The 24,903-nt window shown below is 42.6% G+C and overlaps 1 protein-coding gene across 1 annotated transcript in view; it reads right to left on the bottom strand.

The window, feature by feature from the left end:
* LOC126194994 (protein unc-80 homolog) overlaps positions 1–24,903 on the bottom strand; it is a 1,036,886-nt gene that overhangs the window by 796,879 nt on the left and 215,104 nt on the right. Inside the window, exon 4 of the mRNA XM_049933411.1 lies at positions 22,808–22,834. Within this exon, the coding sequence (XP_049789368.1) occupies positions 22,808–22,834 (27 nt within the window). The remainder of the gene's footprint in view (positions 1–22,807; positions 22,835–24,903) is intronic.

Genomic DNA, 24,903 nt, shown 5'->3' with positions numbered 1-24,903 from the left:
TATTGACTGTTTGCAAGGAATGTTATTGGTGAGTGTACAGTAGGTACACTTTATACGCAGCCACAATGAGAACTTTCATTGCATTGAGAGTGGATTTCATTTTTAGGAGTCAATTTCAGTCTAATTCAATGAGTTAGTTATATACTGGTAGATTCAAAACAACATTTCTGTAATGTTCAGCTTAGTTAGACCATTAACGATAATTGCGACCTCTCGCTGTGCTGTGAAAGAGTCAGTTATGGTACAGTAGTACGTCTAGGGAAGATGCAAACCAGGGGCGATTCTAGAAGGCAGTCAAGGCGGTGGGTGAGAGAGGGGGGCGGGCTAACGGCGTGGAGGGGGGGGGGGAGGGTTGGAGGAATGGAATATCGCTTAACGAAGGAGAGTTGGGGTCCTCCACCGACAAATTGGTAAAATTTGGTGGTGCTTAAAGTAGTTTTTGGTAACTGTTTTCGATTTCAGGGTAAAAACGAGTCTACAGCATGTGTGTGCCCTGGAAAATAATGCGATTTTACACAGAGATCTGGCGATTTCGAAGTTTTTGTCTGGGGTCAGCAATGTAAGTGTTGGTAGGCATACCTGACATATTTAGCTTTCTTGATTATTGTAAGTAGTAATCGTACATTAATGTACATCCAGTGTATATTAATAAATAATAAGACGCCATTTTAAGTTAAATGATATCTATTGATTTAGAAAGGAAGCCATTTGCCGCTCTTATTCTTTTGTTAAAATGTGTTTGAAATACATTGCAAACTATATTGCTACATAATTATAAAAAAATGATTGAATTTGTTAATATAATAATCGCTGATTTCTGAAGTCATTTTATCCAATGTAATATGATACTCCATTGGGTTGGGGGGGGGGGGAGGGGGCTATAGCCTCCATAGCCCCCCGCCCCTTGCCACCGTCCCTGATGCAAACCATTTACATGATTGTCTTAAGCTACTTTTATTCATATAGGATTTGTAGTGAACTATGTTGGGTCTCTCTCTTCTTGTTTCCAATACACTCGCATACCATCTACATCTATGACTACATGGATACTCTGAAAATTGCGCTTAAGTGCCTGGCAGAGGATTCTGCGAACCGACTTCAGAATAATTCTTTATTATTTCACTCTTGAACAGCGCGGGGAAAAAATTAACACCTATGTCTTTCCGTACGAGCTCTGATTTCCCTTATTTTGTTATGATGATCGTTTCTTCCCCTTTAGGTCGGCATCAACAATACTCGTATTTTACCTTTCGGAGAAGAAAGCTGGTGACTGAAATTTCGTGAGAGAGATCATGCCGCAACGAGAGACTTCTTTGTTTCAAAAATGTCCACCCCAAATCCTGTACTATGTCCGTGACACTCTCTCCCCTATTCTCGATAACACAACAGGTGCTGCTCTTCTTTGAACTTTCTCAATGTATTCCGTTAATCCTATCTGGTAACGATCCCATACCGAGCAGCAGTACTCCAAAAGAGGACGGGCAAGTGTAGTGTGTACAGTGTCTTTAGTAGATCTGTTGCGTCTTCTAAGTGTTCTCTCAATAAATCGCAGTCTTTACTTCGTCTTCCGCACATTTTCTGTATATTCTTTCGAATTTAAGTTGCTCGTAATTGTAATCCCAAGGAATTTAGTTGAATCAGATTTGATTGCTTTATCGTGTAATACAAGTTTAACGGATTCCTTGTAGTACTCATGTGGATGACCTCACGCGTTTTATTATTTAGGGTCAAATTCTTCTATGGAATAGAGGGCGTTGTCAAACAGATATGATTTCAGTTTGTGTTTGAAAATATTACATTACACCCTTACATCACATCGTACGTGGTCAAGACTTCTCTGGCTGAGTACCACAGCCGGCCGTTGTGGCCAAGCGGTTCTAGGCGCTTCAGTCCGGAACCACGCGACTGCTACGGTCGCAGGTTCGAATCCTGCCTCGGGCATGGATGTGTGTGATGTCCTTAGGTTAGTTAGGTTTAAGTAGTTCTAAGTTCTAGGGGACTGATGACCTCAGATGTTAAGTCCCATAGTGCTCAGAGCCATTTTTTTTAGTACCACACAATAAGACCTTTCAAAGGAATACGTAAGCCATTTCTCATTCTAGTACTATAATTATGCATGTTACTACTCCTTTTTAACGGAGATTGCTGACTGGCAACAAACTTCAAATAATGCCGTGGGGCTGATGTCGGTATACCAAACTGTTGGTCTTCGAGAGTGGACATCACATATTATCCTTATTACACCTACATCTACATCTACGTGATTACGCTGCTATTCACAATAAAGTGCCTGGCAGAGGGTTCAATGAACGACCTTCATGCGGTCTTTCTAGCGTTCCACTCTCTAACGGCACGCGGGAAAAAAGAGCACTTAAATTTTTCTGTGCGAGCCCTGATTTCTCTTATTTTATCGTGATAATCACTTCTCCCTGTGTAGGTGGATGCAAACAGAATGTTTTCGCAATCGGAGGAGAAAACTGGTGATTGAAATTTCATGAGAAAATCCCGTCGTAACGAAAAACGTCTTTGTTTTAATGATTTCCACTCCAATTCACGTATCATGTCTGTTTCACTATCTCCCCTATTTCGCGATAATACAAAACGAGCTGCCCTTCTTTGTACTTTTTCGATGTCATCCGTCAGTCCCACCTAATGCGGATGCCACACCGCACAGAAATACTCCAGAATAGGGCGGACAAGCGTAGTGTAAGCAGTCTCTTTGGTAGACCTGTTGCACCTTCTAAGTGTTCTGCGAATGAATCGCAGTCTTTGGTTAGCTCTACCCACAATATCATCTATGTGATCGTTCCTGTTTAGGTTATTTTTAATTGTAATCCCTAAGTATTTAGTTGAATTTACAGCCCTCAGATTTGTGTGACTTATCGCGTAATCGAAATTTAGCTGATTTCCTTTAGTACTCATTTGAATAACTTCACACTTTTCTTTATTCAGGATCAATTGCCACTTTTCGCACCATACAGGTATCTTATCTAAATCATTTTGCAAGTTTTTTGATCATCCGATGACTTAACAAGACGGTAAATGACAGCATCATCTGCAAACAATCTAAGACGGCTACTCAGATTGTCTCCTATGTCGTTAATATAGATCGGGAACAATAGAGGGCCTATAACACTTCTTTTCGGGAACGCGGATATTACTTCTGTTTTACTCGATGACTTTCCGTCTATTACTACGAACTGTGACCGTTCTGACAGGAAATCACGAATCCAGTCGCACAACTGAGGCGATACTCCGTAGGCACGCAGTTTGGTTAGAAGACGCTTGTGAGGAACGGTGTCGAAAGCCTTCTGGAAATCTAAAAATATGGATTCAATTTGACATCCCCTGTCCATAGCACTTATCACTTCATGAATATAAAGAGCTAGGTGTGTTTCACAAGAACGATATTTCCTGAATCCTTGCCGACTATATGTCAATAAATCGTTTTCTTCGAGGTACTTCATAAAGTTCGAATACAGTATATGTTCTAAAACTCTACTGCAAATCGACGTTAGTTATATTGGCCTGTAATTCAGCGGATTACTCCTACTTCCCTTTTTGGGTATTGGTGTAACTTGAGCAATTTCTCAGTCTTTAGGCACAGATCTTTCTCTGAGGGAGTGGTTGTATATAATTGCTAAATATGGAGCTATTTTATCAGCATACTCTAAGAGGAACCTGACTGGTATACAATCTGGATCGGAGACCTTGCCTTTATTAAGTGATTTAAGCTGCTTCGTTACACCGAGGATATCTACTTCTATGTTTCTCATCTTGGCAGTTGTTCTTGATTGGAATTCAGGAATATTTAATTCGTCTTCTTTGGTGAAGGAATTTCGGAAAACCGTGTTTAATAACTCTGCTTGAGTGGCACTGTCATCAGTGACTTCACCGTTGTTATCGCTCAGTGAAGGTATTGATTGCGTCTTGTCATTGGTATGCTTTATGTATGACCAGAATCTCATTTGGGTTTTCTGCCAGATTTCTAGACAGAATTTCGTTGTGAAAATTATTAAAAGCATCTGGCATTGATGTACGGCGCTGTATTTCGAACTTCTGTAAAACTTTGCCAATCTTGGGGATTTTGCGTTCTTTTAAACTTGGCATGCTTTTTTCGTTGCTTCTGCAACAACGATCTGACCCGTTTTGTGTACTATGGGGGATCAGTACCATCACTTATTAATTTATGTGGTATATATCTCTCAATTGCTGTTGATACTATCTCTCTGAAAACATTCCACAACTTTTCTACACTTACATTATCAGATCGGAAGGAGTGAAGACTGTCTCTTAAAAAGGCGTTAAGAGCATTTTTCTCAGCTTTTTTAAATAGATATACTTTGCGTTTCTCTTTGATGGTTGTAGATGTTACGGTATTAAGCCTAGCAGCAACTGCCTTGTGGCCGCTAATCCCTGTATTCGCCACAACACTCACTATTTGTACAGGATTATTTGCTGCTAAAAGGTCAAGTATGCTTTCGCAACCATTTACGCTTGGAGTGGGCTCATGAACTAATTGTTCAAAATAATTTTCTGAGAAAGCATTCAGTACAATTTCGTATGATGTTTTATGCCTGCCGCCGGCTTTAAGGGGCTCCGGAAAGGCTCAAAATCATGAAAAGTTCAATTTTTACTTTTTTGCGTTTTCTGAATCTGCAGACTATTACCTTTTAATAGATATATAATTTATTCAATTCCGAAGACTACAACTATTTTTAAATTTTTTTTGAAATGTGTTCTACATGGGCGTGACCCACTGTGGCGCTGTTAAACTGCTGTAAAATGGTGTTATTATTAACGTCCGTGTTCATCAGGTACATTTTAGTGATGTGAGATAAATTATGTGTTGTGCCTAACCTGTGATGGTTCAATATATATCGCAGGTGTGATTGTCGATTGTTTCATGTTTATTTACTCTGTCGTTATCTCGAAAATATTCGTAATTAATTCTGTTTCTTGAGTCTCTGTTTTGTTGAAGTATAATAATGAGTAAAAGTAAAGCTATTAGAAATCCTCTGAAGGCTTTTAAGAAAAGGAGAAATGTTGTAAAGCCAAAGGTATTTAGAAATATGGGAATGAAGATAGGTTCTAACATGGTACGAGCGATGCTTGCTTTAGACAAGGAACGCCTTCGGGCTGCAGACAGGGCTGTAAAGAGTCTAGAAATACAAGCAAGAGTAAACAGGAGGAGGAACAAGAGGAAGCTGGAGGAGGAGTTTGCAGAGGATGAAGATAATCCATCCTTTGGACCTGGAATGCACTAAAAAGTTAATCCAATCTTTGTCGCTCGATACCCAAAACTTTTATTTTCTCATACTAATTACATGTTTTCTAAGGATCTTCCAAACATATTTGTTTCAAACTTTCAGTAAATGTTACACAGTACCTTCTGCATAATTTAACACAGCCTTTTTCCAAAAAACTGTATATTTTTGAATATATAAATAAAAAATTGCAAAAAAATGTTGTGAATTTACATTACAATTGAAAAAAATCATCTTTAATAACTGAACTAAAATTTTGTAAAATCCCTGTGTTAAGTTGTAGCCCATATTCCAGTAAATAATCTGTAAAAAGTTCAACTTCCTACCTCAAATACTTTGTGAGGAAAGATGTAATTATAAGCGTTATTTTAACATTGCAAGTATAGGGCGTTCGGGAGCCCCTTAAACGTGTAATTTTTACAGCATATCGAGGGTAGATTGAAGTCACCACCGACTATAATTGTATGAGCGGGGTACTTACTTGAAAAGAGACTCAAGTTTTCTTTGCACTATTCAGCAACTATGTCTTCTGAGTCGGAGGGTCGGTAAAACGATCCAATTAATAGTTTAGTCCGATTGTCAGGTATAACCTCTACCCATACTATTTCACATGAACCATCTACTTCAATTTCGCTACAAGGCAAATGCAAACGCTTTCTTCCTCAATGACGAAATATCGCTGGACTGAGTGACGTTATAGTAAATGGTTTCCACATTAGGGAAGCGGTGATACTGTCCGATTTGTTCTGACTGGATTCAAGACTTCTAGCACACAGAACTCAACAAATTGCCCTTAATGGAACAAAATCAACATATGTAAAGCCAATTGCAGGAATACCCCAAGAAAGTATGACTCGTCCTTTACTGTTTACGATATATTTTATAAATGAGTAGCAGATAACGTCGGAAGATACATGTGGCTGTTCAGGTACTGACAATTGACCCTGAACATAAATAAATATAACATATTGCGCATACATGTGAGTAAAAAACCACTGCTGTACAATTACATTGTTAGTTACAAATTGCTGAAAACAGTAACTTCCGAAAATACCTGAAGTAAACATCCCAAACGAGCTTAAGTGGAATGACCACATGAAACAAACAACAGGAAATACAGATGCCAGACTGGGATTCACGGGAAGAATCTTAAGGAAATTTAATTCATCCACGAAAGAAGATTACAAACCAATTGTTCTACCGGTTTTGAGTAGAGTCTGGGACCCTTATAGGGATGGATTAATAGAGGAGTAGACGAAGAGCGACACGTCATGACACGGGATCGTTTGATCGTCGTGAGACCGATGCGGAGATGCTCAATAAATTCCGGTGACAGATGCTACAAAAGAGGTGTTGTGCAATACGAAGAGATTTAATACTGACATTTCGAGAGAGTTCATTCCGGGAATAGTCGGACAGCATATTACTTTCTCTCACACACATCGCATAAAATGGCCAAAACGAGAAGATAAGAGAAATTGGAGTTTACACGGAGGTTTGCCGACAGCAATTCTTCTCACGCGTCATTCGCTTATAGTAGAAGGCTTGCGGGGAACATATGTAGATGGAGGTGATCAAATTTCCTAGTGCTGGAGACACTCCCGATTATCTTGTCACGTCAAATTAGACTACTGGCCATTAAAATTGCTTCACCAAGAAGAAATGCAGATGATAAACCGGTATTCATTGGACACATATATTTTACTAGAACTGATATGTGATTACATTTTCACGCAAATTCGGTGCATAGATCCTCAGAAATCAGTGCCCAGAACAACCACCTCTGGCCGCAATAACGGCCTTCATACGCCTGGGCATTGAGTCAAACAGAGCTTGGATGGCGTGTACAGGTACAGCTGCCCATGCAGCTTCAACACGATACCACAGTTCATCAAGAGTAGTGACTGGCGTATAGTGACGAGCCAGTTGCTCGGCCACCATTGACCAGACGTTTTCAATTGGTGAGAGATCTGGAGAATTTGCTGGCCAGGGCAGCAGTCGAACATTTTCTGTATCCAGAAAGGCCCGTACAGGAACTGGAACATGCGGTCGTGCATTATACTGCTGAAATGTAGGGTTTCGCAGGGATCGAATGAAGGGTAGAGCCACGGGTCATAACACATCTGAAATGTAACGTCCACTGTTCAAAGTGCCGTCAATGCGAACAAGAGGTGACCGAGACGTGTAAGCAATGGCACCCCATACCATCACGCCGGGTGATACGCCAGTGTGGCTATGACGAATACAGGCTTCCAATGTGCGTTCACCGCGATGTCGCCAAACACGGATGCGACCATCATGATGCTGTAAATAGAACCTGGATTCATCCGAAAAAAAGACGTTTTGCCATTGGTGCACCCAGGTTCGTCGTTGAGTAAACCATCGCAGGCGCTCCTGTCTGTGATGCAGCGTCAAGGGTGACTGCAGCCACGGTCTCCGAGCTGATAGTCCATACTGCTGCAAACGTCGTAGAACTGTTCGTGTAGATGGTTGTTGTCTTGGAAACGTCCCCATCTGTTGACTCAGGGATCGAGACGTGGCTGCACGATCCGTTACAGCCATGCGGATAAGATGCCTGTCATCTCGACTGCTAGTGATACGAGGCCGTTGGCATCCAACACGGCGTTCCGTATTACCCTCCTGAACCCACCGATTCCATATTCTGCTAACAGTCATTGGATCTCGACCTCGCTGCAATGTCGCGATACGATTAACCGCAATAGCGATAAGCTAGAATCCGACCTTTATCAAAGTCGGAAACGTGATGGTACGCATTTCTCCTCCTTACAAGAGGCATCGCAAGAACGTTTCACCAGGCAGCGCCGGTCAACTGCTGTTTGTGTATGAGAAATAGGTGGGAAACTTTCCTCATTTCAGCACGTTGTAGGTGTCGCCACCGGCGCCAGCCTTGTGTGAATGCTCTGAAAAGCTAATCATTTGCATATCACAGCATCTTTTTCCTGTCGGTTAAATTTCGCGTCCGTAGCACGTCATCTTCGTGATGTAGCAATTTTAATAGCCAGTATTCTATGTCTCAGTTTCTTTTGGCACTTCATGAGGCAAACGTTGCGAAAACCGTCAAAATGCTCATCAAGAAACCAATAAAAAGCTTGAGAATAACGCAGTTTATCAAGCAAACGTGGTTGGTAAACAAGGAACTTGTGGAAAAATGACACGTTTCGTGCAGTAATTTCGTATAGTCGTATGTGAATCCCTCGCTGGCTGGTGATCCCAATGTTATCACTTTCTAGTTCACTCTTCTAAGATGTTTACAAACTCATAATGCTTGTATTATTGTAAGTGGCGGCTGGTGATCGTGTGCTAATGTGCTCCAGTACCCTGTAAATATTGCAGTAAATTTGTATAATTTATTTTCGAAGGAGAGCCGGAAATTGCGCTAGAATTACGCCATTTATTTTCGAATGCGTGCTGGTGTGCAAATAAAATGGACGAAAACGTATTCTTTAGTGCTCTCTCCGCGAACTGGAAATCATTGTAGAGTGCTGAAATGATGGCCTTGCTACGATCAACTCAGAGGAGGGTAACAAAGCAAAAGCTGAAATGCGTAACTCTGTTTCAAAATGTACCTTTACAAAGGAAAACCCATGAGAATTGCCCCAATTTAATACTCGTACGACAGAAAATATGAGTGAAATACACTACTGGCCATTAAAACCGCTAAACCACGAAGATGACACGCAACAGACGCGAAATTTAACCGACAGGAAGAAGATGCTGTGATGTGCAAATGATTAGCTTTTCTGAGCATTCACACAAGGTTGGCGCCGGTGGCGACACCTACAACGTGCTGACATGAGGAAAGTTTCCAACCGATTTCTCATACACAAACAGCAGTTGACCGGCGTTGCCTGGTGAAACGTTGTTGTGATGCCTCGTGTAAGGAGGAGAAATGCGTACCATCACGTTTCCGACTTTGATAGAGGTCGGATTGTAGCCTATCTCTATTGCGGTTTATCGTATCGCGACATTGTAGCGAGGTCGAGATCCAGTGACTGTCAGCAGAATATGGAACCGGTGGGTTCAGGAGGGTAATACGGAACGCCGTGTTGGATCCCAACGGCCTCGTATCACTAGCAGTCGAGATGACAGGCATCTTATCCGCAAGACTGTAACGGATCGTGCAGCCACGTCTCGATCCCTGAGTCAACAGATGGAGACGTTTGCAAGACAACAACCATCTGCACGAACAGTTCGACGACGTTTGCAGCAGTATGGACTATCAGCTCGGAGACCATGGCTGCGGTTACCCTTGACGTTGCATCACAGGAGTGCCTGCGATGGTGTACTCAACGACGAACCTGGGTGACGAATGGCAAAACGTCACTTTTTCGGATGAATCTATGTTCTGTTTACAGCATCAAGATGGTCGAATCCGTGTTTGGCCAGTAGTGTAAGTATTAGTGTCACTGGTGTTGAGAAACAGCTGAAATCGCTAAAAGTAAACAAATCTCCAGCAGCCGATGGAATCCCTGTCAGATTCTCTACTGAATTTGCGGTTCTAACTATAAGCTATCGCAGTTCCCAGGAAAAAAAAAACAAAAAAAAACAAAAAAAACGCGTCCATGAATTGGTAGAAAGCAGAGGTCACACCCATGTATAAGAAGGCTAGCAGAAGTTACCTACGAAACCGCCATCCACTATGCTTGACATCGATTTGTTGCTGAATCCTAGAACGTATTCTGAGCTCAGATAATGAGGTATCTCGAACAGAATGATGTTCTTCATGCTAACCATCATGGATTCTGTAAAGATCGATCAAGTGAAACCAAACTCACACTTTTCTCACATGACATATTGAAAGCTTTGGATCAAGGCAGTGAAGCGTTTGACTCAGTATCACCCCTAAGATTATTGTCAAAAGTACGATCAAATACGGTATCAAATGAAATTGACGTTTTGGTAGGGAGGACGCACATCTTATCTTCGAAGGAGAGTAACCGTCAGATGTGGAAGTAATTTCGTGTGTGTCTCAATGAAGCGTGTTGGGACCCTTGCTGTTCTTGTTGCATATTAATGACATTGCAGGCAATATTAATAATAATCTCAGACTATTTGCAGATGATGCAGTTATCTATAATGAAGTACTGTCTGAAAGAAACTGCGTAAATATTCAGTCAGATATTGATAAAATTTCAAAATGGTGCAAAGACTGGCATGATCAGAAATGCGAAATTGTGTACTTCACAAAATGAAAAAAAAAAGTTGCATCCTACGACTATAATATTAATGGGTCACAATTGGAATCGGCCAAGTGTAACGCTTTGCAGGGGTATGAAATGGAATAATCACATAGGTTTAGTCGTGGGCAAAGCATGTGGGAGACTTCTGTTTATTGCTAGAATATTGGAGAAGTGCAATTAGTCTACAAAGGAGATTGCTTACAAATCACTTCTGCGACCCATTCTAGAATACTGCTCAAGTGTGTGGGACACGTATCAAATGGGACTGATAGAGGATCTCGAACATATACAGAGAAGGGCAGCACGAATGGTCGCAGATGTGTTAGAGTGTCACAGATATGCTGAAGAAACTTAACCGACAGACGTAAACTGTCCCGAGACAGTCTACTAACAAAGTTTCAAGAAATGGCTTTAAATGATGACTCTAGGAATATGTTATAACCCCTTATATGTTATAACAGGCATTTAAACAATCATTCTTACTGCGCTCCGTACATGTCAGAAGCCTGCTGGTTATTAACCAGTTAATAGAGAACTGAATTTTTTCAGTGTGTCTAATTTGTAAGATAAACGCATCATACGTTACAACAATCATGAATCTATAGCAAATGTGGGTTTCAATGGTCAGTTCCGTTCAGAAAGCCGAACGGGAAGGTTCCCGAAGGTTCTTGTTTATCTTACCTGTTGCATCGTCTCTTATGTGAAGTTATCCTCGTTAGTGCTGTTCTGTTTGTCGAGTAAGTCATAACGTCTCCGCTCCGCCTTATTGTTTGCTTGTGTTCGATCACTTCCAACGGCGTCGGCCGCTGCGCTGTGGCTAGCATGGTTTCTGAGTGTATTCTATGAAAAGGTACTGTGAACTTCACTTTTGGTAGAGCAACGCCACACGTGCAGCCTGGGTCTCTAGAAATCCACGATTGGCTTGTCGATACAATTCATGTGAACTCTGATCAGGTCCACACCTCTTATTTTGACGCAGACGAGTACGTGTTTTACTTGAAATTTATGGATCCCCTTCACGTTGAAAGATTACTTTCGCGACATGATTCTCAAAGTCCGTTCAAGCAGGCGATAATTCGCTAATATGGCGTCACTCGCGGACTCTGAAATTGACTATACCAATGTTCGAGTGTTCAACCTCCCGCCGGACCTAGATGACGTCTTTCTAAAGGACATAATGACTCCTAATGGTAACGTGAAAAACGTCCATCGTGAACGTTGGTCTACTCAACACAGATCAGTGTTATAGTGGAATTCGTGCTATAGAAATGCATATCAAACCCTATATTCCATCACATTTACAAGAGTGTGGAAAGTGTTTACCGCGTTCGTGTCATGTGTACTGATCAAGAGGAAACCTGCTTCCTGTGAAATGAAAGTGGGCACGTTCGGTCTCATTGCCCGCGGAGGGTATTTGTATTAAAGCCGTCAGTGCAGCGTCGCAAATTAACAGTTGCTGATCTTATTCCTTCCAGTCCCGAAATCGGACCTACTTCTGCTTCGGATCATAATGACCGAAAATACAGATCTGATAACTGTGTAAATGAATTTCCGCCCTTACCTCTGCGACAGGATCAGAGTCCTATTGCCCCAGGATAGAACGTTCAACGGTGAACAAAGCGGCGTCGTGCTTACGATGATAAGGATGACGATTTGGCGGTGCGTTCTTCTACCGCAAACTCCTCCGTCCACTGCTTCTCTCAACGACACGGTACGCATCGTCCGTGGTCTGACCTGCCCTACTATCTTATAACCCAAAGCCTGTCATGAATTTTGAAGTCAGTTCAAATTTGAGCCTCTGGTCACAATTTCACAGCACTTGGCACGCTGAGATAGTGACACACAGCAGAGAGAATTAGCAACGATAGAATTGAAAATAAATACTTTTCATAATTCTCGTCTGTTACTGTTCTTCGTTGTTGGAAGCTGTGGGCTCGTATTACTTTCTGGAATGCAACTTTTTATGCTGGTCTAGAGGATTCTCGGCTTCATTTTCTTAAATAATATGAATTTGGTACATTTTCTGTTGTTGACTAGACATATTTTCAGTCATTTCACTTCACTATACAGATTAACATCAACGACCATGCTAATACAACACACACACAACATGTACTCTCTATTCGCACTCCCAGCTCATACTGAACTAGAATAAAGGTTTAACTATAACAAAACGTAGCAAAAAAAAAAAAAAAAACTGTATCATATATCGAACTAATCATGTAAAACCATCATTGAAATTTACATCACAAAAACAAAGTGCTAAAAATGGTTTATCATTGGTATCTTTTTCAAAAGTCCAAAACCGTCATAGTAATTACACTACTGCCCATTAAAATTGCTACACCAAGAAGAAATGCAGATGATAAACCGGTATTTATTGGACAAATATATTATACTAGAACTGACATGTGATTACATTTTCACACAGTTTTGGTGCATAGATCCTGAGAAATTAGTGGCCAGAACAACCACCTCTGGCCGCAATAACGGCCTTCATACGCCTGGGCATTGAGTCAAACAGAGCTTGGATGGCGTGTACAGGTACAGCTGCCCATGCAACTTTAACACGATACCACAGTTCATCAAGAGTAGTGACTGGCGTATTGTGACGAGCCAGTTGCTCGGCCATCATTGACCAGACGTTTTCAATTGATGAAAGATCTGGAAAATGTGCTGGCCAGGGCAGCAGTCGAGAACATTTTCTGTATCCAGAAAGGCCCGTACAGGAACAGCAAAATGCGGTCGTGCATTATCCCGCTGAAATGTAGGGTCTCGCAGGGATCGAATGAAGGGTAGAGCCACGGGTCATAACACATCTGAAATGTAACGTCCACTGTTCAAAGTGCCGTCAATGCGAACAAGAGGTGATCGAGACGTGTAACCAATACCATACCATACCATCACGCCGGGTGATACGCCAGTATGGCGATGAAGAATACACGCTTCCAATGTGCGTTCACTGCGATGTCGCCAAACACGGATGCGACCATCATGATGCTGTAAACAGAACCTGGATTCATCCGAAACAATGACGTTTTGCCATTGGTGCACCCAGGTTCGTCGTTGAGTACACCATCGCAGGCGCTCCTGTCTGTGATGCAGCGTCAAGGGTAACCGCTGATAGTCTATGCTGCTGCAAAAGTCGTCGAACTGTTCGTGCAGATGGTTGTTATCTTGCAAACGTCCCCATCTGTTGACTCAGGGATCGAGACGTGGCTGCACGATCCGTTACAGCATGCGGATAAGATGCCTGTCATCTCGACTACTAGTGATACGAGGCCTTTGGGATCCAACACGGCGTTCCGTATTACCCTCCTGAGCCCATCGATTCCATATTCTGCTAACAGTCATTGGATCTCGACCAATGCGAGCAGCAATGTCGCGATACTATAAACCGCAATCGCGATAGGCTACAATCCGACCTTTATCAAATTCGGAAACGTGATGGTACGCATTTCTCCACCTTACACGAGGCATCACAACAACGTGTCACCAGGCAACGCCGGTCAACTGCTGTTTGTGTATGAGAAATCGGTTGGAAACTTTCCACATGTCGGCACGTTGTAGGTGTCGCCACCGGCGTCAACCTTGTGTGAATGCTCTGAAAAGCTAATCATTTGCATCTTCTTCCTGTCGGTTAAATTTCGTGTCTGTAGCACGTCATCTTCGTGGTGTAGCAATTTTGAATGCCAGTAGTGTACATAAAGAGTTTACATTTGTTAACGTTTACGCAGTTTCGTATAGCTATATAGTAGTGGACTTTGATTTTTTATGTCCTCAATTTGGCAATCGGTCATTTCCTACGATCCAAGATCGGTTGTTACATTTACCTCACCATCACCAGTTTTATTACAGTGGTACGGTGAATGGCTCCTTCCGAGCTGCCGCCGTGTGTAGAAGGAGCGGAGTCCCCCGTTACAGTCTGAGACGTGGCAATGTCCTCCTGCTTCTTCGTCTTCAGCCGCCGACGGTTTCCTGAATTTGTTGTCTACAATAACTACAGAGGAGAACAAAATTAGCGACCAAGTATCACCTGTTGCATCGGTTGTTCCACAGAATGCTTCCGCTTTAGTGACTGGAACTGCAATACATGTCCCTTGTTGTGTGGGGCAGGATGCTATGCTTTTGGCTCCTCGCACACTTCCGTCTGCAGAGACCGTCGTGCCACGTAGCCGACATAAACAGCGAACACAACCTGACCGTGCAGAGGTACGTAAGAAATCTAAGAGAAAACATTCTGATTACGGGGGTTCTGGTCCCCCGATATCTGATTCATCTGTGGACTCCGCACCGCAATTGACCTTGACGCTCAGCTGTCTACATAATTCTGCTCGGTACGTTCCGTACGTCACTGTGCAACTGTGGTCAATGATCCAAGCCTGTACGTTCCTTTCCTTAAACGTTAATCGTGTGGAATTACAACTGCGATTGGCTTCGTTGTCTCAATTCATTTATGATTCATGTGCGGACATAGCATTCTTACAGGTGTTATTTAGTCATTTATCCTTACCTGGTTTTCTTACGATCTTTAATATAGCACCCGAATATTCTATGGGGCCCGCCTTATTCTTTCGCGAATGCATTCCGACTGCTGAGGTGCAAATGTTGGATTCTGGCAGGGGCATAGACGTCAACTTTTTAATCTTACCTTGGTTCTTTTATATGAGCCGTCTGGCACTGGTCGCACTGAGGATCGTTCGCGTTTTTATAAAGATTTGTGTAAGAGTTTTCGGGGTATTCTTTTGGATGGTGATTTAAACTGTGTGTTGCGTCCTGCAGATCAATCTTCGAATTTTTATTTATGTCGTGAATTACATGAATTGGTCCGCTACTTACGCCTGAAAGACGTTTGGATATACAAATACCCGACGTTACTTAAATTTACTCACTTTACTGCGACTCCTAGTAGTAGATGCGATAGGTTTTACTTTTCAGACTGCCTGCGCGATAGCATTCTTAATGTTGAAGTCATTCCTGCTTCCTTTATAGATCACTGCACTGTGACTGCTACTCTCAATTTTGTGCGGTAACTGGTCAAATTGTTTCGCACACCATGTTCACTTAGCTGATACCTCTCTCGATAACGTGATGCGAGCCGTGTGGGAAGTACTCTTCCAGCCCTGACTGGTGGGCCGGCCGTTGTGGCCGTGCGGTTCTAGGCGCTTCAGTCTGGAACCGCGCGGCCGCTACGGTCGCAGGTTCGAATCCTGCCTCGGGCATGGGTGTGTGTGATGTCCTTAGGTTAGTTAGGTCTAAGTAGTTCTAAGTTGTAGGGGACTGATGACCACAGATGTTAAGTCCCATAGTGCTCAGAGCCATTTGAACCATTTTTGAACCTTACTGGTGGACACAACTGGCAATACCGAGGCTCACGCAAGATCTGATAATTTTCCGTGATGTCGACGCGTGGGAATTTCGGAGAACTTACGAATTTTACTATTCCATCCTGCGTGAACTTTTTGATACTGCGGATCACACCCCTCTGCGAACTGATGTTAGGCGTGTAAAGAGGAAATTATTGCCTTGAAGAGGATACAAATGGAATGTTTGAACGTGCGACACGTTCATTGGTGACGGAAGAACAGAATTCCTTAAGTCATTTGCTTCGGCATCAGACCCATTGCCGGATCGCTAGTATTCATTCTCTCACGATAAATGGCGCAAGTTGATACAGTGCGTGTCTTACACCAATACTGTGTCGACATCTACGACATCAATGCGTCCAGTGATACATTTTACGTCCCACTACTCAGCATCTTGGAAATGACAATTACACCCGAACACAATAAAACGCTCTTAGCTGCCTTTCAGTTTATAAAATTATTGTGAGATTGCCTTCTCAAAAGTCCCCGGGTTGGAAGTACTTCTCAACGAATTTTACGTGCGTTTTCGGCCTCTTGGGGGTGTTATTTTGCGTCCTGTTTGAATGAAGAGTTACAGGGGAGCATAGCGCCGACCTCGTTCAAAGTGGGGAAATTGTTTTGATCCAAAAGCCCTGGACCGGTTGCCTCTGATAACTTTCACCCAATTACTTTGTTAAACTTTGATGATAAGACTATGGAGAGGACAGTTAATAGCAGGATTTCGGCTTTGATGGAGACGATTGGCCGGCCGCGGTGGTCTCGCGGTTCTAGGCGCGCAGTCCGGAACCGTGCGACTGCTACGGTCGCAGGTTCGAATCCTGCCTCGGGCATGGATGTGTGTGATGTCCTTAGGTTAGTTAGGTTTAAGTAGTTCTAAGTTCTAGGGGACTTACGACCACAGCAGTTGAGTCCCATAGTGCTCAGAGCCATTTGAACCATTTTTTTTGGAGACGATTGTCGCAAAACATCAAAGTTGCTTACCTGATCTTAAACTTATAGTCGAGTGTCGTGACGTGGTTTCGATTGGTGCTGTAACGTCCGTCCCTTGTGCCCTTGCTTTTCTAGACATTGATAAGGCATTTGACCGTGTCAATCACGAATTTTTCCTTAGCATTCTGGAAACTGTTGGCTTTACTGGTGACACACGGTGAGTGCTCTCAAATCTGTTTGCGGGTATTTCAGCTTCGGTGGTTGTTAATGGTCAACGGACGAACCCGATAAATATCCGTCGGGGAGTGCCACAAGGAAGCCAGCTATCAATGATTTTGTTTGTGTTGTCTCTGGAACCCCTACTTCGGATGCGGGCATCTCGGCTGAAAGTTTGTACGCTTTCCGCAGAGAGCTGTTCGTGCATGTGCGAATGACGTAATGGTTCTACTCCGCAGTCCTGCGGAAATACCTTGACCGAAGGCTGTGATCGATGATTATTGTCGGATTTCTAGTGTACTACTTAATGAAGGTAAATTCAGGTTTCTTACTTTGAGAGGTTTTGATGACACGGTTTTTCCATGGGCTACTGCAGTGGATCAGCATATGTCTCTCGGTATCATTATTGATCGTTGTCCAGTCAAAAAGGAGACACTCTACTGGAAGTCTTTTACGGAAAAAATTCAGGGAGCCATTCTTGAACATGGAAGGTGTTCGCTTACTCTGCTCCACAAAGTCCGAATACTGGATACATATGTCTTGTGCAAAGCTTATTACGTATCCCAAGCTTATCCGTTTCCCTCGATGATGGCGAAGAAACTACAGCAATTGTATGGTCGTTTCTTACGCAAACGATATGTCTTTCGCTTACGGTATGAGGTGATGCCGAAGCCTAGTTCCTCTGCGGGGGTTGGACCTCTACGAAGGAAGATGGAAATGCTGTATGTGCGACGTACTGTTCTGACGATAACTCAAGACACTCACGCTTTCACGTCCATTTATTTCTCTATGTGCGTCCTGCTACTCTTGACTCCCCCACCCCCCTATTGATGGTGGTAGCATCAATTACAAGTTAAAACACATTCGCGACTTCTATCTATGCGATGAGCTATTTAGGGGCTGACATTTTATGGAGACCCGTCCTCTCCATGAAATTCCTAAAGACTTGTTGGGAAGGAGTTCCTTGCCTTGCCTGAATCTCGCTGAAAGAGGATCGCCGCAAACAAGCTGGACGGCAGTTTTGTCCAATATCAGTCTTCCGAGTCTGGCGATGCGCGTTGCGTTCTCTTGGTATACGGCAGTAAATAACTTGAGTATGACAAACGAGCGACTTTTCCATATTGGGCTTAGCGACACGGATTTATGTAGTCGTTGTACGTCTACAGATACGATACATCGTTTTACTTGTGGAGGTCATGTGGCAAACTGCTCTTGGATTAGGACACAATAGGCCTTCCTTCCTCGGTCTGAGACTACGGACGTCATATTGCGCCCAAATTCTTCCTTATTTCCACGGCCGAAAACTCATATAGTAATGTGGTTGCCGGGACACTTCATTATATCGTAAAAGGCGGGGGGGGGGGGGGGGATCACGTGGCCTTCAGGGAGTACATGATTACAGCTTATTGGATATGCTTGGTACTTCCTCGATATCGATACTTATTCGCCGATACGTTGAATCTTGTTTTGCATCGGCAAGGTGTTGGTTAATTTCAATTTCCGGGTGATAGGTGTTTTCCTTCCATCTGTTTTGCTCCAACTTGTCCTCTCCTAGAATCCTTGCTCGTTTTGTTTTGTGTTTTGCCTCAGTATCGCTCAAGTTCTTTTGTATAATGTGCATAGATGAAGTACATAGACACATGAGCGTACATAATCCTTACAATAAAATTGGATTTTTTTTTTTCTAGACATAAGGCTTAGTTTGCGATTTAGACCATTATGTGATTTTGATGTCTTTCTACTTTTATATACTATACAAAAAATAACAAAAACTAATTATAAAAAATACAAAATGAATAAGTGTGGCTACTGGATTGGTCCTACTTTCTTATGTCTGAGGTGTGGATTCGATTCCCACTTGATATGTATTTTAAACACACGAGCAGACCTCCTTCACCTCTAGTAATGCCAAGTAAAGAACGTCAGGCTGCGCCGTAGTTCAGAATCATACAATACACGTCTTCGCTACCAAATGGCACAGAGCCGGTTTACGTTGGGCCGTAGCAGAGGCGGAATTCGCAGCAAACCGAAACTTTGTGGCCAGTGGGCTTCCTTACACTAGAAACTTTATTTTATGTATTGAGCTAGGGATCTTATTTTATTTGAACTTGAGACTTGAAAAAATTGGTGGCGGACTGTGATTCGAATTCGGATCTTCTCTTTCGTGGTATCTGACCGACATGGAATGATATAGTTGTTTTCTCCAAGATTGCAAACTCTTCTAGGTCTCCACGAAACGCACGTATGTGGGTTCGAATCCTGGTCCAGCACAAAAATATCTATGGTTCCATTTCAAGGCCTAACATATGCAAACCGAACTACTAATGATAAACAATTTTTCATTTTTAATGTCTCTTCATATGTTGTCAACAATAACCTTAGGTGTCCTTGTCTCTAGTCAAACATGCACACGTCTTACTACTAGTGAGCAAACAATTCGTGGATAGAAAACAACAGCGATAAGTGCCCGGTTCGATTCCCAGTAATTAAAATATTGTATTGTCATTTGAGATTCAAATATCTCCCTGTTGGTGACAAAATTCGATATCTAACATCTGATCTTACTTAGTTAACAATCTGATTACGCGCTGGGTTCGAGACCCCGTCACAAAACTTTACATCAAGGCACTTCGTTTTAAACATATGCAAACTTTATCACTTCACATTATATTAAATGTTCTTCGTGGGTAGTTAACAGGGAGATAAGGGTATTGACAGGACTCCACGCAGAGTACAAAAATTTTCTAGTTCAACATTTGTTAAATGGTACTGGTGAAAACTTCGATATTTCTCGACTCTTTATGCCTAGTAAACAATGACGAACGTTGCTATGATCGATTCTAGGTCAGTCACGAAATCTTTGCTTAGCTACAGTAGCTATAGGTGCTTGGTTTCAATACATATCCAGAACAAAAAAGGCCATCATGTCGTTTAAAGTTCAAACATGTGCACAAATAATTGCTCAGTCTAATCTACACCTTCATCTACGTGATTACTCTGCTATTCACAATAAAGTGCCTGGCAGAGGGTACAATGAACCACCTTCAAGCTGTCTCTCTCTACCGTTCCACTCTCGAATGGCACGCCGGAAAAACGAGCACTTAAATTTTTCTGTGCGAGCCTTGATTTCTCTTATTTTATCGCCATGATCATTTCTCCCTAAGCAGGTGGGAGCCAACAGAAAGTTTTCGCAATTGGAGGAGAAAACTGGTGATTGGAATTTCATGCGAAGATCCTATGGCAACGAAAAACGCCTTTGTTTTAATGACTGCCACTCTAATTCACGTATCATGTCTGTTTCACTATCTCCCATATTTCGCGATAATAAAAAACGATCCGCCCTTCTTTGAAGTTTTTCGATGTCATCCGTCAGTCACATCTGATGCGGATCCCACACCACACAGCAATACTCTAGAATAGGGCGGACAAGCGTGGTGTAAGCAGTCTCTTCAGTAGACCTGTTGCACTTTCTAAGTGTTCTGCCAATGAATCGCAGTCTTTGGTTTGCTCTACCCACAAAATTGTCTATGTGATCGTTCCAATTTAGGTTATTTGTTATTATAATCCCTAAGTATTTAGTTGAATTTACAGCTTGCAGGTTTGTGTTACTTATCGCGTAATCGAAATTTAGCGGATTTCTGTTAGTACTCATGTGAATAACTTCACACTTTTGTTTATTCACGGTCAATTGCCACTTTTCGCACCATGCAGATGTCTTATATAAATAATTTTGCAATTTGTTTTGGACACCTGATGACTTTACAAGGCGGTAAATAACAACATAATCTGCAAACAACGACTGGGCCAAAGACACTGGCCCCTGTTCGAGACGTTACCACATGACATAGAAGCGCAATGCTTCCCGCGTAATCAGCCCTGGAGGCTGCCCTTAACTCACCCCCCCCCTCCCCCACCCGCCCTCAAGGATAGTCAGTCGTCGTTGAATAGTTGGGCTGTACTATGCCTGTGACAGACAATGCTGTACCAATGGCGCGGCCACCACCATCACGAACCTCTATCCTTCGACAGTTGACTGACCAGCCAGGCACTTCGGCAGCTCAGCACACTGCTGACCTCAGAGTCTACGATGCATGGGCGAAGCCATCTTCGCATCTGCAGAGGTTCAAACTGAGGACTCCTTCCCCTTGTGCCATAGGGACCAGATGCAGTCTGTCGTATTCTCGGTGACAGCAGCCATGCGGGGGTGTCCAGATACAGACCGGTAACACAAATAGATGAAGTTAAGGGGAGTACAAACAATCCTGTTGGACGAACATCCGCAACTGAGCATTATACTAGAGGTTGAAAATACCGCTTCATTTGTAAATTTGTTTTATTATCACGACCGGTTTCGGGCTCTTATAAGCCTATCCTCAAGTGTCGCAACTGTGCTGTGGTCCCCGATCGCCGCGGTGGACGTGTACTGGGCGCGGTTTTCTACCTAACCCCGTGCCTGGGAGCGACAGCACAGTTGCGACACCTGAGAATAGGCTTACGAGGGCCCGAAACGGGTCATGATAATAAAACAATTTACAACTGAAGCGGTATTTTCAACCTCTGGTTAAGGGAAGTATATGAAGTTAAGGAATTCTCCTACCTAGGCAATAAAATAACCAATTTCGGACGGAGCAAGGAGGACGTCAAAAGCAGACCAGCAATGGCAAAAAGGGCATTCCTGGCCAAGAGAAGTCTACTAATATCAAATATCGGCCTTAATTTGAGAAAGAAATGTCTGAGACTGTACGTTGGATTGTAGCATTGTATGGTAGTGAAACATGGACTGTGGGAAAACCGGAACAGAAGAGAATCGAAGCATTTAAGATGTGTTGGTACAGACGAATGTTGGAAATTAGGTGGACTGATAAGGTAACAAATGAGGAGGTTCTGCGCAGAATCGGAGAGGAATGGAACATGTGGAAAACAGTGATAAGCAGAAGGTACAGGATGATAGGGCATCTGTTAAGACATGAGGGAATGATTTCCATGGTACTAGAAGGACCTTTAGAGAGCAAAAACTGTAGAGAATGGAATACATGCAGCAAATAATTGAGGACGTAGGTTGCAAGCGATACTCTGAGATGAAGAGGTTAGCGCAGGAGAGGAATTCGTGGCGGGCCGCATCAAACCAGTCAGAAGACTGATGTTATACCTTGACACAGGAGTAGCAGTGGCGGCTGATGGTCTGCACTACCACTGTCAAGGCGCGACGGGAGATCAATCCAACGGGAGATGCCACGTCGGTGCATTTGCTGCGCTCACCAGGGATCATCCACCTTCATGGGATACTGACTGACGTAAAGAAAAAGCAATACAAGGTTTCTTGCAGTTACGAGTTGCCTTCTTCTGCTGCACGCTCTTCCATCTCCGCTAGATAATCACTGTCCACACAAAGCCATCCACGGTCTCTAACGTGTCTTTGATAAGGCTACCGGGCAACTGAATAATGAAGTTTGGATCGAAATTCGCTACCAGGGTCAAATAAAACGTTTTGTGAGACAACAGTCTCTGCACAAACATGGCTTATTTCATCAAACTATATTAATGAATTATAAAGAAATAAAAATTAAGTAAATTAAGTCTTATCAAAGCTAAAGACAAAAGGAGACTGATTAAGTATTAATTACCATTTATATATATACACAAAGTATCTTTGAAATTTTTTACCTTCTTGTGACATTAAGCCGTGCAACACTCTGAGCCATAAAACACTTTAAAATCGCAGAACTACGAACATTTATTTTTCTGCTTTCAGCTATAAGCAACATGCTTGCATGCAGCAAACAAAGAAACGAAACAGGTAAACACCATGCATTTGAGACACACTTACGTGATGGCCAGGAGCGTGCTGGCAGAACTGGTAACAACAGCGTGAACAGACAGGAAAAGAATACACTCAACACAGCGGAAACAACACAGATCAGCGCGCAGTGAACATACGAAAGCGCGTGTGCGTTTTACGACACAAGGAGAGACGTGAAGTAATCAATTTTGGGAGGCAATGCGTATCAGTGAAAACAATTTACCGCTACGAAGAACAGCATGAAGGCAATATCTTTAAGAAAGCAACAACCGAGCTGCTACTAAATCTCTCCTTGTACCGTTTTTAGCGAAAAATGACAATAGTCTCAGAATATTAAAGCTTTCTTCAGACTGAAATCTTGCCTTCGGTTGTCATTTTACGTAAACATTGTATTTTATTTATGTGGATTGAATGTAGATTTTGGCAGTCCTTTCTCTACACATGTTGGGAGATATAATCTGATCTGATATTCTTTCTTCAGTTTTAATAAGTTGTTTTGATGTATCCTACATCTACAATTATAATTCTTTTCTAGGCAGCAGGGATCCTTCTCTTTGAAAGCTAGAGTTAACATTGAATGTAGTTGTAGTCTTTAGTCGCAAATACGTTACCTGATTATGTTAAAATCATTTCGAACTGTTCACCTACTGCATCATGTGCCACTCAACTTTTGGTTCCGATCCTCTACTCTAGTCTTATCTGTAAAATAATAGAACGTTTCCTGATTTTACGGGAATTGAGTCAAACGCTTCTGTTTCGCTGTCTGTCAGTAAAGCTTTGAAACACGTATCTATTTTGTACGAGCTGTAAATAAATAGTTGCCACTATTAAAATTCCAAAGTAATTCGCCTGTCTGTCCACAGCCAAGTGCTTACACACGCATTCTCTTACAGAGTAAACTATGTCTTAAAAGCTATCACATAATACACTGTACGCAGTTGTCCACAAAATTCATGGAGACATAACATTCCGCTTGCCACTCTACTTCAAATAACCACCCTTTCTCTCATGATGGAAATAGAGCACAGGAATAACACTGAGACATGCATATCAATGTATTATGGATGTTTTTCGCACGTTAACAGAATAGCCCCCCCCCCTCCCCCCCCCATGAACCATGGACCTTGCTGCTGGTGGGGAGGCTTGCGTGCCTCAGCGATACAGATAGCTGTACCGTAGGTGCAACCACAACGGAGGGGTATCTATCTGTTGAGAGGCCAGACAAACGCTTGGTTCCTGAAGAGGGGCAGCAGCCTTTTCAGTAGTTGCAGGGGCAACAGTCTGGATGATTGACTGATCTGGCCTTGTAACACTAACCAAAACGGCCTTGCTGTGCTGGTACTGCGAACGGCTGAAAGCAAGGGGAAACTACAGCCGTAATTTTTCCCGAGGGCATGCAGCTTTACTGTATGGTTAATGATGATGGCGTCCTCTTGGGTAAAATATTCCGGAGGTAAAATAGTCCCCCATTTGGATCTCCGGGCGGGGACTACTCAGGAGGACGTCGTTATTAGGAGAAAGAAAACTGGCGTTCTACGGATCGGAGCGTGGAATGTCAGATCCCTTAATCGGGCAGGTAGGTTAGAAAATTTAAAAAGGGAAATGGATAGGTTAAAGTTAGATATAGTGGGAATTAGTGAAGTTCAGTGGCAGGAGAAACAAGACTTCTGGTCAGGCGAATACAGGGTTATAAATACAAAGCCAAATAGGGGTAATGCAGGAGTAGGTTTAATAATGAATTAAAAAATAGGAATGCGGGTAAGCTACTACAAACAGCATAGTGAACGGATTATTGTGGCCAAGATAGACACGAAGCCCACGCCTACTACAGTAGTACAAGTTTATATGCCAACTAGCTCTGCAGATGACGAAGAAATTGAAGAAATGTATGACGAAATAAAAGAAATTATTCAGGTAGTGAAGGGAGATGAAAATTTAATAGTTATGGGTGACTGGAATTCGGTAGTAGGAAAAGGGAGAGAGGGAAACGTAGTAGGGGAATATGGATTGGGACTAAGAAATGAAAGAGGAAGCCGCCTGGTAGAATTTTGCACAGAGCACAACTTAATGATAGCTAACACTTGCTTCAAGAAGCATAAAAGCAGGTTGTATACATGGAAGAA

The sequence above is a fragment of the Schistocerca nitens genome, chromosome 7 (genome assembly GCF_023898315.1).
Source record: "Schistocerca nitens isolate TAMUIC-IGC-003100 chromosome 7, iqSchNite1.1, whole genome shotgun sequence".
NCBI lineage: Eukaryota > Metazoa > Arthropoda > Insecta > Orthoptera > Acrididae > Schistocerca > Schistocerca nitens.
Note: the sequence above shows the minus strand (reverse complement) of the source record. Positions and strands in the feature narration are given on the sequence as shown.